The sequence below is a fragment of the Passer domesticus genome, chromosome 11, assembly GCF_036417665.1.
Source record: "Passer domesticus isolate bPasDom1 chromosome 11, bPasDom1.hap1, whole genome shotgun sequence".
Taxonomy (NCBI): Eukaryota; Metazoa; Chordata; class Aves; order Passeriformes; family Passeridae; genus Passer; species Passer domesticus.
In genome coordinates, this window is record NC_087484.1 from 16,394,359 (window position 1) to 16,411,091 (window position 16,733).

Here is a 16,733-nt window from a genome sequence, read left to right on the forward strand (position 1 = left end):
AGATGCAATGACAGATTTAATGACAGAAAGTCTGAAACTCCTATCAAAATGATACTGCAGTGGCTTAACAGAGTTTGGAAGGGAATGAGAGCAAACTGTGTATGGTGACGTGGCCAAGTGACCCCATTAAGTTCCTGTGGAGAGCCACTGTCAGCAGAAGACAGAGAGACCTCTGTAAGGGATGTGGCTGGTACTGAGCCCAAGAGCTCCTTGGGCAGGACTGGATGTTTGTGTGTCAACTGGGGCAGGCCAGGGCTGAGTACTGCCTTGGGACAGCTTAAGGTGATGTGGCTGGGTTATTATGAAGTCTTATGTCCTGGTAGAGCTCCTTGTCTTAACTGGACATTACAAAAACAGAATCCGGTCCTGTCACAGAATCTAAATCAAACATTAAAATGTTGGGTTTTTTTTCAATTTGTAACTGTTATGTGTTGATCTTGACTGTCTTTTATAATGCTTTAATGTCTCAGCATCAGTAGATAGTGCTTTTGGCCTGTGAATGCTAAATAGTAATGATTTTTAGAAGTTTATTACTCTTAAGTGTGCAAATAGAAGTGTGAGAGTTAATAGATCAAGAAGAGAGGTAATAGATTGAACTGCTGAAGGAGCAGTTCTAACTTTTTATTGCCTTGCCGGACTTTGGTAGAGCTTTGATGCTTTAAGCAAGGAGTTGGAGTAGATAACCTGCAGAGGTCCTGAGTTGTTTTGTGATTCTTGCAGCAGCTGTTCAGCAATTTAATAACTTTCCTTCAACATGTGTATTCCTGTGTTTCAATCTAATTTGTGTGGCTGTGTTACTGATACTTAATCTATTCATAGATGCATTTGATGCCAAGGGGAGTCTTGGACTCAGTGTAGAAGGGAAATAATGTTCATAAAAGATCTTGAGATTACTGTGGTTACAGAATAAACAAGAACTTTCTAGGACAAAGTCAAAAGCGAGGGATTATTATATTTGAATCATTATATTTATAATGGACCATACATTAATGCGATAGGAAAAATCTATATAAGATGGAAAATCTCCTTGGAGAAATTTGTTTCATGGAGATGTCAAAGCTTTCTTTTTCAATACACCTTGGTTTTGATGTAGGGAAGACAGAGGAAAATTTTATATAATTTTGAATAGCCCAATGAAAGAACAGTGGATAAAATAGTACTTATCCAATATGCTCTTTTGAATCAGACTAAGAGAGTAAATGTTTCTGCATTTGCTTTCCACTAGTGTCCTTCATCTCTCTCATCACTTTCATTTCCATCCCTTCTGGCAGTTCTCTTGCCCCTTCTCATTCACTCTTCCTGATGCTTACATCTTTGAATTAAGCAAATGTTCTCACTCTAGTACATGAGGCTTCATTTGTTTAATGTATTCTAGCATGTCAGGCAGCCTTCTCTTTTTCTATTTTTGGGCTGTGTTTCAAGACACTGTGAATTTACTTTTTCCTGTGGTGGTTTCTTACTTTACTGCTGTTTCAGGCAATAGTAGTTCTGCTATGATGATACTAGTGCTGCTTTCTGACAAGAGAAGATGTGGAGGTGAGCACCAGATAGTTTATCCCAGGAGAATAACCTTGGATTATTACCAAATAAAACAATGTGGTGGCTTCCACAAGCTGCCAGCAGTTCAAAAGGTGAATTGTGTAAGACAGTGAAGAAATAAGTAGGTTTCTTATTCTGAAACACATTAGCTCAAAGTCCTATGTATGTTCAGTTCAAACTGTGTCCATCAGTTTTCTTGTTGTATTTATGGAGAAAGAGAGAGGGAATTCCTGAGACTTCCAGGTAAATTGATGTGGTGGTTTCAGTCTCTGTAATGAGCTGACAGATTGCTCTGGAGTTTTGAGATGGAGAGTGGCTCTTAGAAGTGACCCAACTTTCTCACTTCACTCTCATGCATGAGCTCAGATGCTGAGCAGAATGAAATGAAAGGAGGAGTTATTCATGCTTTGGTGTACAAAAGCAAAAATGCTGCAGATCTCAGTTTATTAAGGGGGATGAAAGCAAAATTGTGTGTAGAGAGATCACCTGATCTTTTCTTTTTTTCCACAGCAGGAAAAACCCAAACTCTTGGAGCCTTTGGATTATGAAGCTGTTATCACAGAGATCGAAAAAAATATTGGGGACAGCCAGTTTAAGGATCTGATATTATTCCCTGATGATGACTTTTCAGTAAGTACAAGGCAAATACATGTTGTTCCTTTGCTTAGGTTTGCTCTGTTCATTGATTTAATCTCCACTGCTAGAGGGAGAGCCAGAAATTGTCTAAGGGCTCTCTAAGATTTTCTTAACACATGCATAATGCCATGCTTCCCTCCCACCAAATTCACTTGGCTTTTGGGTTTTTTTTTTCTCTGACATTTATATATGCATGACTTTACTGCTCAGGATTAGATAAAGTTTGAAGCCCTGGTTGTTCCCAGATAGAGATGTTCAGGAACCCACTAAACATGTTCTTCTAGAATGTGTACTGGTCTGTTGGCTCAGCACAGTATTGGTTTGGCTAGTCCTAGAATCTCTCCATACTGTTATAGTTCAGTTTAGTCTAATTCAATCTCCTGGTCCTGTTATGTTTGATGTATTTGGCCACTAGATAGAGTCTCTGGTACTGAGGAAGGCTCTCGTGGTGGAACATTGAGGAGCAGTGGATCCCTGACCACACAGCCATGGAGCTGCCTGACCTCATCCTGGGTTCTCTATTGCTTGTCCTGGCAAACTGCAGACACTGGAAGCCTGGAGGGCCAGGGCAGCTCTCCATAGGCAGTGCTGGGTGCTCAGAAGGGTGCCTGGGGAGCTGTGTTACCAGGCATGGGCATGGGCACATTGCCTGCATTGAGCAGCAACTTCTGCAAAATCACCCCCTCTTTGTACAACATTTAGGTTTTGATGAATAGGCATTCTCTAATGGAAAGACATTTCAATTTCTGACCAACTGTAACTGCTCTGTGAGGGCCCTTCCCATCAGCTCATGGCATTGCTACCGTCCTAGGAGGGCAGCTTAATCTAATCTACTGCTTTGTTTTACTAAATGGCTCTATTTCCTTGGTGGCATTAACTGAGTTAATGTGCTCATGGGATTGAGAGAAGCTAAACAGAATAGATTTCCTCATTATTGTTAATTCCTTTATCCATTTTGCACATTTGTCAATTTATGAAATTGAAACTTAGCCTTACAAAGCTGACTTAGACATAATGTGTGCTGTCACAAGGCCCTTGAGCCCTTTGATTTAGAGTAACTGAACTACAGCCAATGGAGCAAATCTTCTCAGTGAAAGAAGAATCTTGTCCTACTGCTGAAGACCTCTGTCTGTCAAGCATATTTTCATATCCTTATTTTCATTTTATTTCAAGCAGTTATTGCCTGGATTTTTAGAAGCTAGTGTTATTTTGTTTCCTCTGTATTATGCTTTGCAACTATTTGGCATAATGTATTTGAATTCAAAAAATAATGATAAAAAGTAGATTAAGACAGATGACAGAGGTGGTTGCATGGTAGAGGTGGTCTGTACTCACAGAACAGCAAAGGCTGTGGTAGGTGGGGTCCATATCCTTGCCATGAACCTCCCTCATGTTTGTTTCTCCTGTTGAAGTCAGTGTCAGTGGCAAGAGCCTATGTCACCAGACAGTACTGCAGGGCTTTTGTCCCAGGCAGGTTTTCCAGTTGCAAAGTATCTATTTACAGTCCTGATCCCTCCTGCTGAAATACTACCTGAGCACAAAAGTCTGGGTCAGCCATTTGGGTAGAAAGAGATCCATGTCTGACTGAATTAGGAGGTGCCCAGGCTGGCTCTGAGTGGGATTTAATGTGATAATGCCCGAGGAAATGGTGGCCAGCTCTGTTTAACTCCTAATGATTACACTGGCTGCAGACTTCGTGTCTCAGTGTTGATACAGCCCCAATTTGGGCCTGTGGGCAAACGGCCTATGGGCAAAAGTCTCTTCAGAGTAAAACCCCAACCAAAAGAGTTAGCTCAAGCAGTGAACATAGGAGAAAATTCTGCTTTTAATAATGATTTCCTATTTTTGGATCCGTCATGCTCACCACATGCGTCAGTTATGGGTGAATTATTGTAGCTGTTGTTTCATCTCAGATTTGTTTCTCTTTTTTGACTTGCATTCAAAGAGAATGCTGTTATTCTCACAAGACTTGTGTTGGTCATTTCCAACACCTTATGTGAAGTCTGTGGAACAGCAGAGAATTCTTTATATCAATCTGAGCCTGATAGACTGTATTCCTCCATCCCAGCATCTCCACAGAAAGGTCCATTACAGATGCCTTCTCTGGTTTTATTCCACTTGAGGAAAAGATATTTCACTTATTTTTTAACCATGCTTAATAATTCCTTTTTTAAAAAAAATTGATTCACACCAATTCTACTTCTTGTTTTCCTAGCAATTCCTTCCTTATAACTCATTTGCCTGCCCAAAGTCCATTTTCCAATTCAGAAAAAGCATGTCAGCTCAGCTTCATTTTTCACCTGTTCCTGGATCCCATGAACAAATTTCCCTTCTGTTGCTGTGCTGTGACATAATGGCCAGTGGAAATTTCTGCAGCAATACATCAGTAGAGAGCTTACACTGTACTTCTTGGTGGTCATGGGAGGGAGTTGATGGGCTTCCTGTTGTAACTGTCAAAAGCTTGGTGATGATCCTGGTAGTTTTGCATCCTCGCCATTGGGTTGCTGTGCTTCCTTCACCTTCTGTTCCCCAAACCTGGCCGTACTCCCCTTGACAACTCTCTTCAAATCTCCAGGATCTGAAGTCTTGCTTAAAATCACTGCTGCCCTTCCTTAGTGACAAGTGCTGGCAGGATCAGCATTCCTTTGCTAATAGCTTTTCTTATGTGAGGGTTTAGTAACTAAATATGTTAATACTATGTTGGTAAATATAAATTAATTGTATTAAAAAGCTAGATTAAAGTCACTTAAATTTATATGGTATAAAAGCATGTTAAACTCTTTGGTCATGAAAATTTGTTCCTCCTTCTCACGGATGACTTTCCTAAATCTGTTTGAAAAGCGGAACTCAGACTTTTTTTAAACTATTTGTATAAATATGGCTGAATGCCTGGTTTTCACCCTGCAATAGAAACAATAATTCATTGTCTAACTTTAGGACAGGTGTAAGATGGCAAAACTTGCCTGCATAATGCAAACCTTACTGAAGTTCAGTCTGATGTGCTCCTGACTGGGCTTCTGAAAGCCCACTTGGGAGCCCTGTTCCCTCCAAGCATAACAGAGGCCTTAGAAGAAGAGGGGCTGAGTTGTGAAATTGCTGTACTTTCCATCACTGCAGGCATGATTGTTTCCAGGCTTCTTTTTTTTTGGCTCTGAACAAAAGCCAAAATGTCCCTGTTATTCAGGTCGTGAAACCTCTACTTTCTAGATGCTGTGCAGGGACAAAAGTTGTTCATTTGGAGACAGAAGTTCTTAGCAGAACCAGATGCATCTGTAAGGGAGGGAGCAAGACAGGACACTGCCTCTTGGCATGAAACGTGTGGGCCATAGGGGCAGCTGGAATGCAGGCCTTGGAGACTCCTTGGAAAATCCCCTGGAAACCTGACTCTTATTTCTAAGATCAGAAGAGTTACAGTGGTGAAATCATGAGTTATTTCAAATAGCACATGATTCAGCTCCCACTTTCCATGTGAGTATCTGCTCATTCTTAGAGGGGCAGAAATGCTGTCATGATTAATGGGGTTGTGGATACTCTTGACATGCAAGTTTGCATGGGCTGGCAGAGCAGGACAGTGAGAGGTGTCTGGACTCCTAGGGAGAACTCCAACTGTAAATAGAGAGAGCTAATACAGTCAGCAAAGCATAGCTCTCACACTGAATGTGATTCAGGGAGTGATGGGGCAAAGTCTGTCCTTTAAATGTTCTCTGTTCCTGCTTTCCTGTCTCCACACAGGTGGTGAGGTCTGTGCAGGGGCTGCAGCCTGTCAGGGAGCCCTGTGCCACAGCAGCCTCAGCACTGTGGTATTTGTACAGCATAGCTGCATCTCAGCCTGCTTTTTTATTTTGATGGACTATATCATTTGGTAATATTTAGTGAATCTGTTAACTTGGATGAAAGTGGTGCTGAGCAGCTTTTCTGTAGAGAGCCTGAACTTCAGCATTACCAGGGAGGAACATGTCACCCTGTGTGTGGTTAGGTCTCTCTGAAGGGCAGCCTTTGCAGGAAGTAAATATCATTGTTGTTGCTGCATCCCTCTGAAGATTTAACCACTGCTAACGTGCTTTCAGACTAAAAGCTGTTCGGAATAGATTGAGACTGAAAGTGTTTGAAATGGCTAATGGAGTTTGAACTCCATTTTCAAATGCTAAATTCACCATGCCACTGGGAAGCAGTCACTGCCTGAAAACATTATTCCTAATCAGTGCTTGAGAAGGAGCAGTATTAACTTCTGTGCTTCACTGTAGAAGGTGAATGTGGCAAGAGAAGGTGCTTAGTGAAATTGCAACTTATAGCTCATCCAACACCTGGGGCCAACAACTTGCAAATGAGACAGCCTGGCAGTGCCAGAAATCATGGTTAGATATAGGATATTTATATAAAATAAATTAAAAATAATTCAGAAGAATTATAGATTAGAATGCTTTAGGCTGATACCTGCATTATTTGATTACCACAGTTTGAATGCACGAATGAGAGGCTAATTGGTCTCTGGGTTGAACAAACAATTGCCATGATTGCCTAAACATTAGAAAATTAGGCTGAATTCACAGCATATTTATAAATACTGATTTCTCTAAATAAAATCTGTGATTTTTTGGATTACTGTTTCAGAGGCATATATTCTGTTGTTGAAATTTAGTTCCTTTCTGAATAAAGCAGTTTTGGTGAATAATGCCATGCCTGATCAGCCTTTAAGAGCATTTAACTTTGAAAGTAATTGACTATGAACAGGAAGAGCCTTTGTGGCCAAGCTTTTGCAGCTAAGTGGTTAAACATAACCAGTTCTCAGAAGGGAAGTGCTTTGTAGTTTTTAACACAAGTTTAAATATAACAATAAGCAACATTTTCCATGTCCCAATTCTTTGTAAATAAACCTGTGATATTCTTTGTCAAAGTCTACAAATGCAACAAGCCCAGTGTTACCTGATTTCTTAGGTTTGTAGAGCTGTCGTTCTTTCTTTCAAGTGCAGTCTTGTTGGGAAGGACAGTGGGGGAACGTACCACGGGCAGAACAGTGGGCTTGGGTTACCTGTCTTGTTCAGCTACAGTATTTTTAACAGCCTGTGTAAGGACAGGGAGGCAAATGGCCCCACAAAGACAAATATTAGCTCTCTCAGTCAGTGTGTTCATATCAGTTGACAAGAAGTGTTGTATTAGGTAAAAAAATTGACTTGCTATGTGTCTTACCTATAAAAAAAAGAAACTTGAAACTACTTTCTGTGTAATATGTGGAGCAGGCAAGTTTTGCTGTGGGCAAGCAGAGCAGCTCTCTCTGAAGCTTATTCACCATCATGACAGGGTCAGTGTGCATTACAGGGTGCATTACATCTGCATTACAAGCTCCATATCATGGGCCACAGGGGCACCCCAGGCTTTCCAGCTGTGCTCAGGGATTGTGTCTTGTGACTGCCTAAAAAACTTCACTGCTTAAAATGTGACATATGTATGAAGTAAAAGGAATAAGGTGCTTTTCAGAGACTGTGGGTACTGCTGGGAAGTCCCTAAGCACCCAAGAATTCAGACATCTATTACTAAGCATGGCCTGAAAATTCATACTTCTCTGTCTTCTGTCTCTTTTACTCATAGACTCAATGATTGTGTAAATCACTTCATGCAGGCATTGGTAACACAGATGGGGAGAACCCAGGAACCCACATTTTAGAAAACTCTGCTCAGTTTGTCGGAACAATGGGATTTTTTTCTCTTTCTGGTGTCTGTGAGGCCCCCATGATTTTTTTGTGAGAGCCATGGTTTAATCATACTGTATCCTGAGCTCTCCAGATGAAGCAGAAGTTTGGGGAATCCCATGCTGTTTCTGCCTGAGTGATACGTGCCCTTTTTTTCATAACTACTCATGTGGAGAGTGATGGGGGGAAATCGGAGAGGTTCACATTAAGGAAAAATACAGTCAATAATATCCAGGCATTTGTTGTGTACAGCTTGGGTGCTTTAGATTAGGGAGAGAAAACACCACCTTTTAATCTCAGGCTGAGAATATGGAGGTGAGCCTCCAGGGATGCAGTAGGTACTCCAAGCTGCTTCATGGAATTAGTATGTGGTAATTTTTCATACTAGATCAGTTGCATGCCACAGGCCTTCCTCTGGAAATCTTGGGTCTTTCTGTAATGGGAGAGAAAATGTGTTTGGGTGGCCAGATTTGTCTGGGTTTCAGTCCTTCGCTATCTTGAATGACAGAGTTACTCCATTGTAACTGAGAGCATAATCTGGGCTGCTGGGCATTGACTTTGGATGTTTTCTCCTCTTTTGGCAAGGAAGATGAGTGGGGCAGTTCTGTTAATTGCAAATATGCCAAGGCTTCCTCTTGTGAGCCTCGTGCGAGGCGGCTGCCCTGGCCAGCCCCAGCCAGGGTCACACAGGCGCTGCTGGAGGCCGGGCCTGTTGCTGGCCTGCTGGAGCCAAGAGAAGCTTGGCTCCTTGGGGAGAACTTCAGGAGATCCGCTTCTCTCTGTGGTTTCCTGCTCTGGGGCCTGACAAGACAGCTCAGCCAGCAGCAGCTTTCAGAAATAAAGCTTGATTTTGAGGCTGGAAGAGGCTGCAGGCGGTGCCAGTGTCCTGCCGCCTGTGCCCTCAGGTGGGAATGTCCCTCCAAGAAGCTGCTGCCGGGTTCTCCTTGCTTTCCAGCCATTGAGCTGTCCTGAGGCACTCCTTTTGCAGCTTCCTGGGGGTGACTCTGCTCCTCTTGAGTCAAAGCTTTTAGTTCTGTATCCACACTCCTCGCCAAAAAGGCATGAGGTGGAGAAGGGAAGTGGAGGAAGCAAGTATCGCTGTTGGATTTGGCATGTATGTCTGGGACAGGATGTAGGGAAAACTTGACTTTTTTTATCAGAAACCTCAGACTGAAGGAACTTTGCTTGGAATGGTTTTATTCCCAGAAATCTACTTGAACACTATTCTTGCTCATAATTAATGCCTTAGCTGATAGTATTGAATAGTGTGTGTGGGCAGGAGCTGGGTTGCAGTTGTTGGTATGCGTGTGTGTTGGCTGCACGACAAACTGAAAAATGCAAGCCATGATAACAAGGTTCTTAACCTCTTCCTGACACACAACTGCTCTTCTGTTTGGCTTTGACTAAATTGCATATTTTTTTGTTTATTGTCAGATAGACACAATTTCACTGGAAATCCGGACACTGTATCCTTCTGTACCTGAAGATGCAGAACAAAAAGCAGAAAATTTATTTGTTAGAGAGGTGAGTATCTAATTTTAAATGCAACCAAGAGTTTGGGAGAGATTTGCTATGTTTATAATTAATTTTTTTTTTCTTTTAATATGCTTTAGGTGATTTGAATCAGGTTTGAATTTTGAAGGTCAGTAGGAGGGGGGGAGGGTTGACAGCATGTCTGCAGTTGCCTGTTGTGAGATATTTGTATCTAGAAAAAAATGTAAATGCACTGAATTAGCCTGTCATTGTACTGTTTTCCAGCTGCATTCCCTGTCACCACTATTCCACTGATATTGATGTTGGTATATTTACATCACTGCTAATGATTGGTGATCTGCATTTGCTTTGCACTTTGAAAATATTGATACCTTTCCAAAAATAGATAACCAATTGGGACTGGTTTGGACTCTTAGGTGTTATTACAAGGCATGTATCTCATTTGGAGGTGTACATAGAGGAGTAGGTGCACTGTGAATGCTGTTTGGGAGTTTATATTTATTGTCAGTATTTAGGGTCTGTTTTATCTTACCATTACAGAAAGTTCAACAAGTTCTTCCTTGACAGTTAGAGGCCCACCAGGAGTGAAAAATTGCTCTATCTTTAAAAAACACCTATGGTTGTATTGTTTCCATACTTGATCTCAGATTGTAGGAGAAGATTTCTCATCCTGCTGCCTCAGGAATATTTTGTGTTGTCACTGGTTTTATCATTTTGAAGGACTTCAGAGAAGCTGGTTGCACTGTTCAAAGGAATTTACTTTAGATGAACCCCTAAACATTCTCATCTTTCATTATAGGTGTACAATGTAGCTCACTGTTTGCATTAACAAAACATTTATGAAACCAAATTTTCAGCCTGCTTTGAGGAGTTAAACTCAAAGCACCTATAATTAGCCCATAATGTGATAGTTCTCAGCCTTTTTTTCACAGATTGGGATTTTTCACACCTTGCTTCTGGTCTGAAAAGTATTTCATATGTGCTATAATTGCAAGAGGAAACTGTGGAGGAAAAGTCAGTCGCAGACAAGAACAGGGATTAGAAATCCTTAAATCCAAAATTAGCTGGAAATGTAGCTGTTGAATTGTATGTAATGTGACATTTTACAGGCTAGTTCTATTTCTTTTCAGCAAGTCTAAAAAGAGCAGTAGTACTTTACTGCTGGCTCAGATTGCCTGAACCTTGCCTTCTTTGTTAATCTGGCAGCAGTGTTAAAAGATAACATAGCTCGTGGAGTTATCTGCCTTCCCAGAAGCCTCACTGCCCTTTCAGCACTTTGGGGTCTGCTTTTTATTTTAAGGTTCCACAAGTTGCATGGCCAGCACTGTGCTCATGGCTTTACAGAGAAAGTGATGGGTCTAAAAATGGAACACGGTGCACGGTGCCTGGGAATTGTTACAGCGGAGTACGCCAAGAGGATGCTAATGGCAACCTGGTAAAGCACATATTGAGTGCATCTATTAGCTTTCTCTGCAGTACCAGGGAGCCAAGGGGAGCAAAGCAGCGGAAAAAAATTGTACTGCAGGACTAAGGCTGTGCATGGAAGAGTAGCAGGGTAAAGACCCTGTTTGAAGTAGTAATGCCTATGTTCCAATTTGCAACAAAGCCAAAAAATATACATATATACACAATAAATTAAACTCTATGAAGAGGATGGTTTCCAGCCCAAAATCAGGCAAAACTGAGCACAGGGTTCTGTGAAGATCTGTGATGGTTGTCCCCTGCAGCAATTGCAGAGATGTTACTGCCCTAGCTGCAGCCTGTTGTGTTCGTGGCAGGTGTTCAGCACTTTGGGATAGTTGTGCAGGAGTGGAGTTGGTGGCCTTCACTTTTGTCTTGGAACTGTGGAAAAGCCAACTCTTTCCTCACTGAAGGAGTCTTTCTTCAAATACAGCACATGAAATTGCAACATTCTTTCTTCAAATATGAGCAGTGAAGGTGTCCACCTTGTGCACACTTGACTGACTGTTGGTCACCTGGACTTGTGGCAACCCAGGATCAAGAGCCTAATTCCTGATGAGACTCTGGGGAATGTCCAGCTCCACATGCTGAAGCTATTTTGGTATCAGCTGTCTCTGCCTGCTCTCTCTCTCAGTACTTCAACAAGTTGAGAGAAAGACATGGAGCAAGTTGGTGAGCTCTAAAAGAAGGGTCTGCTCTTGGAGGGGAAACCAATTTCCTCCGTATGGTGCAGTGTGAGGACATGGTACTGAAACTGTTTAAGACTTCAGATCCACAATCTCTTGTCTCATTATTCTGGGCTCTTGGTGGTGGTCAGGTGGTCTTGTCTACAAGAGGAGGTCATTTGTACAGGGTTGTCAGAAGTCTGTGATAATGGCTTAACATCCCATCTGTCTCTTCCTGGCTGTGTGTTTCCCACTGGGGACAGCAGGAGAGCTTTTCCTCCACCTCTATAGCCCTTCGAGGATGAGGGGTTTTTTCCCCCAGCCCTTACCAAAATCCATATGAAGACAGCTTGGGGATTTGATCAGATTTCCCTTCCTCAAGCAGCCATAAACAGTCCTCAGAGGCACACCAGGAGGACTGGGCAGTATCAGTTTATGGATCCAAAAGAGCTGACAAGACAGGTGGAGACAGATGAGGCTGATGTTGCTGAGGAAAGCTTTCAGTATCGATGGCATTCAATGCTGTCCACCTGTAGTAGAGGGTTTCTGTCTCTGGTTATCTATTGAGTTCTCTTAATACTGCTTTTACATTCCTCAGGAACTCAAAACTTTCCCTGCTGCTGATATTGAAATGTTATTGCAATGGGTGAGGCAGAAGAATCGACTTTAAATAATATGTCTGACCACCTGTGTTTTGCTGAAACTGCAAAATGAAAATATAAAACAAATAAAGCCAAGGTGACAAATAAATATTCCCTTAATAAGTATTTTATGCCTGCAAAGAGCATAAATATTTTGCATTTTATGATTGATTAATATCTGAATCCCTTTATTAATTTATACCTCCTAAGTATTAGCTTTATTTTAAAGTTTTTACTTTATGAATTGATTATTCCTATACCTGTACTTGTATTAAGATCTCTTCCTTGTGGATTTTTTCCATTTTAGCTTTTCTTAGGCAGGACCAGCCTGAGGAACTAAATCAGCTTCCAAGAAAGGAGAAGTTTCCAGAAACTTTTAAAGCCAGAATAAAATTGTCTTCAGTGGTTTGTTGTTTTAAGTATTCCTGACTTCCTTTATCATGCTGCTTCCTTCCAAATTCTGAATTTTCTCATTCCTCACAGAGTCTGCTGCACGTCTGCTGCATTAATACCAGTCAGCATTGTCCTCATGGTCCATAATTTTGGCAAAAAGAAACATTCACTTGACTAGAAACAAAATAAAATTCTTCCTTGTGGACAATAAAAGCATTCCTAATATCACCTTTCCTAAGTCTTTATCCTGAATATGCAGACCAATGGGAATTCTTGGGATTTTCCCCACATTTAATTTGGAAATATAAGGGGATACTGCACTTGGCTAGTCAAAGTTACATTTAGTTTGAGGAACTTAAACTACCTAATTGTAATGTATTTCATCCCATATTGGTTTGCATCAAGTCAGTATTTTCAGGAAGAATGCAGGCGTGGGCACACAAATACATGCTGTTTGTGTGTGTGTATCTACAGGAATAAAATTCTAGGTATATGTAAAAAAATATGCAGAAAGTAAATAAATATTAGCTGTCAATTCTCCTTTAAGAAATGAGTTTAAGCCAGATGACCCTTAAAAAAAAAAAAGGTGCTATGTGGATGAGTTTTTAGGAAATATGTTTGCAGAGGGACTGTCCCCATGAATGAGGAGGTACTGGAGCCTTGCAGGGGCAGAAGGAGTGATCTTCCTGAGTGAAAAACAAATCAAAATGAAATATCAGTGTAGGAATGTTGCAATTTCATTCAGTGAATGATGTAGTTAATTTTGTCTGTGATAATACAGTGTTCATGTGGGTGTCTCTGAACTTTCCTGTTGAGGTTTTCTAGATACACAAGAGGGAGTTGTCACTTGTAGTAAGCTTACAAAACCCTTGCTACTCATCTGAGGGAGTTTTTATTTGAGGTATTGCAGGTTGGGTTTACAGGATCTGTAAGTAATTACGAAACATGGGTTTTATTAATCACAATGTAAAAAAGCCACAGCCACCTGTATAACTTCTGAAAATGGTGGTGTGCCCATAGTGTTGATTTCAGAGGCTTTTTGATTTGCAGGCCAATATGCATTGTTCTTGCCTCTTTTCTAAATCAGACTAAAATGGGAACTCCTGTTGACAATGACACCCTGAAAGTTTTGTTGCCGTTCATTACAGTGTCATTTTCCCCATCTTCAAAATTTAAGTTTTTTCAGAGCAGGAAGGTCTGTAGTGTCAGGGCTAGACATAGATTATTAAAGGACAGTAAGTTTTTTGACAGCACAGAAGAAAAACACTTGTTAAAATGTTTGGTACTTTAAAAAATAGTGTGCTTCAATGTTTTAGCTTGTTACTTGCCCGTGTCACTGGACTTTGTGTGAACTGTTATTTGGAACAGTTTTGGGAGCCCCAAATGAAGGTCGAGGTTGGCAGCAGCCGCTGGTGATGCTTCTGTGCTCACTGGGCTGGATTTCCACCCGGGGTGATCTCAGCTCCTTCCACCTCCCCAAATCCCCAGACACTTCCTTCCTCTGGTGCTGCAGCCGAGGTCAGGGACAGAGGGGAGGCTCTGTGAGCAGGCTGTGCACGTCATGGCAGGGCACGGAGCCACTCTGCAGCTTCCTCCGCAGCCACCACCAGCCCCGAGCGGCCTGGCTGGCTCTCCCAGGCTCCTGCCTGTGCCTGCTCCACCTCAGAACAGCCACTCTGCCAGGGTTTCTCTGTGGATGCAGTTCCTCTGCAAGGAGCCCACTTGTCCCACCAATGACTTTTATTGGACGTGCATCTCTATTTCTGAAGGCGACATACTAGTGCTGTCTCAGAGAGGATATAAGCAGGGAAGTTGTTTCCTTTTGTTTCCTCACTTCCCCCCCCCTTTTTTTTTCCTTTTTGTTTGTTTGAGGTTTTTTGTGGGTTGATTGGTTGTTTTGGTTTTTTTCCCCTCCAAAAGGTTCCTTTCCGTTGCTGGGTAGGTCTTTCTTAAATGTGTTTTTCACAGTGGTAGCCATCATGCTGTCATCACCAGAACCAGAGATAAGAAGTTACACGTGGAAAAAATCTGCAGGATTGTCTGTCCCTGCAAGGAAAAATTAGGCCATCTGGACAAAAGAAAAAAAATAAAATAAAAAAAAAGGAAAGACCTTAGTTTGATAGGGCCCCTGGGAATGGGCCGTGCTGCCTGTGCCTGCCTGGTTAACAGAGCAGTAGAAAGTTCATGCAAACATGTGCCAAGCCTCCCACATCCCAAAACTTCCATTTCTCCGTCTATATTTTTCCTCCCCCACAGTTCACTTGAGCTCAACAGCCCCTGCATTGGTGCCTCTGTTCTTTGCCAGGAAGTATCCAGCTCTTGCCTCTTTATGAAATCTTTGCCTCTAGAAAGGTTTTACTTGCTCCTCAAATCTGGTTTGCAGGTGTTGTTCCTCTTTGCTAATTAATTGCCGGTAATAATTTCCAATTTAAAAAAAAAAAATCATTCTAAGTCAGTATGGTTAGCAGAAATATTTAATTTTCAGTTGGGATATTCTGAAGAGAAAATCTTTTTTTTGGTGTTACTATTTAAGTTAGCTCTAGTTTCCCCACAGAAGCTAGTTCAAGAAGAGTGGTAGCTGTTGCACTGTGTTGGCTTGTCTTTTGTGAATTTATTGAGTGATACTTGAATGTGCTGCTTTGTCCCCTTTGATTTTTATTTTGATTAGCTTTTTCTTGGAGGAGCACAATAAACCTTTATAGTTACAGGCTAAAGTACTGTGGCCTGATTTATATGTTATTCACAACTGCTTTTTTGAACACACCAGCCTATAATGTTTGCAATAAAAGCCGACATTGAGTTCTCTGTGGGCTTTAATTGCATCTGTTAAATAAAATACATAGTAATGAAAGTACCTCAGGGGAAAAGTAGTCCTTTCTGTAGAAGGTTCACTTGGTTTGCATTTGCCAGGGAGAAGGGGAGTGATGTGTGAATTGGAGGTTCTGGGCTCACCCTCACAATGCTCTTTGAGCTTCTCCTTGGTTTATGTAGAATAGAGTATATGTTTCTCTTGTAAGAGTATTCTTATAGCCTAGGTGACTGTCTCACACATTTAACACAAATATAAGAGTGACAAGTTGTTTTATGAAGAATCATAAGGTGGAAAGTTGGGTGTGAAGTGGTTTTCTTATTATCTCTGCATTCAGAGGCCAAGTGCAATCAATGCTGGAGTGGTTTTCAGGGGTAGCTTTGAACCTGACCCTGGCAAGTGCAGGGAGAGTCAGTTGTAATGCTGTAATATTATCTTCATTCTTGGAGAATATGGGATTATATTGTCTAATGGTCACTCTTTATTCTGCATCCTGTGAAATAATGAGGTCTTAGGTCAGATGAGAAGGATCTGGATGGATCCACATGGAATGTGTTTACTGCCTTTGGTTGTGCCGAACTGCCAGGGAGAGAAGTGCCTATAAATGTGCACCCACTTCCTTGCCACCTTTTCCACACTCTAAACCAAATAAAGCTGTCACAGAAGACTCTGAATACAAAGATTACTTCCTAAAATAATTTATGGCTACATAATCTGCCTATTTTGCACAAGATGTAGAAAAAGAGATATGTTAAGCTAGTGCTGAGTAATTTAGACAGCCCATCTCAGGTTTGCTCCAGCAGCCTGATAATCCCCTCTCTGTCCCCCTGAGGCAGAGAGCCCTTTGCAAGCAACTCCCATGGGCACTTGAGAAGAAGCTGGGCCTGAAGAGAGGGAATACTCCCAGTTGAAGCAGTCAACCTTTTTATACTAATTTATAATTGTCCTTTTATTCTCTTTCCTTCTACTTTCCCTGCACAGCTCTTGGTATTTAGAAACCTTTGATCCATCTGTTATTGCATTCTGTTTGACTCTGGAGTCTCATGTCTTTCTGTGAGACTTTCTTTACTGTACCCACCTAAGATTCCTTTCAGTGCTGCTGCTTCTTTCTCTACTGTAGATTCCCACCCTTTTCCTTCCTGATGTGCCTCCTTTTCCCTATGGTCTTGGGCAGCAACTTCTGCTGTTGGATTCCAGGCTTCATCCCTCTCTTTCTTCCTTTCCATCTCAGGTGGGCTGGTGCAAATTTTCAGGTGGAGTGTGGGGAGAAAATAATACAATACTGTGGTGAAATCTTCAGCATACTGTACAAATATCAGTTTGCAATTTACACTCTGTATGAAGAATAGCTGGAAATTCTGACATAGTGTCATTTTTCCTGTAGATGTGCACCTTAGCAATAACTGTA

General features: G+C 41.5%; 1 protein-coding gene across 20 annotated transcripts in view; it reads left to right on the forward strand.

Annotated features, from left to right (window-relative positions):
• DOCK10 (dedicator of cytokinesis 10) overlaps positions 1–16,733 on the forward strand; it is a 145,154-nt gene that overhangs the window by 54,244 nt on the left and 74,177 nt on the right. For 15 of the 20 annotated variants that reach the window (XM_064385963.1, XM_064385971.1, XM_064385949.1 and 12 more), the window contains 2 exons: positions 2,050–2,169; positions 9,297–9,386. In XM_064385963.1, coding sequence (XP_064242033.1) covers positions 2,050–2,169; positions 9,297–9,386 — 210 coding nt within the window. The remainder of the gene's footprint in view (positions 1–2,049; positions 2,170–9,296; positions 9,387–16,733) is intronic. The other 5 variants (XM_064385964.1, XM_064385951.1, XM_064385966.1 and 2 more) reach the window with 1 other exon arrangement.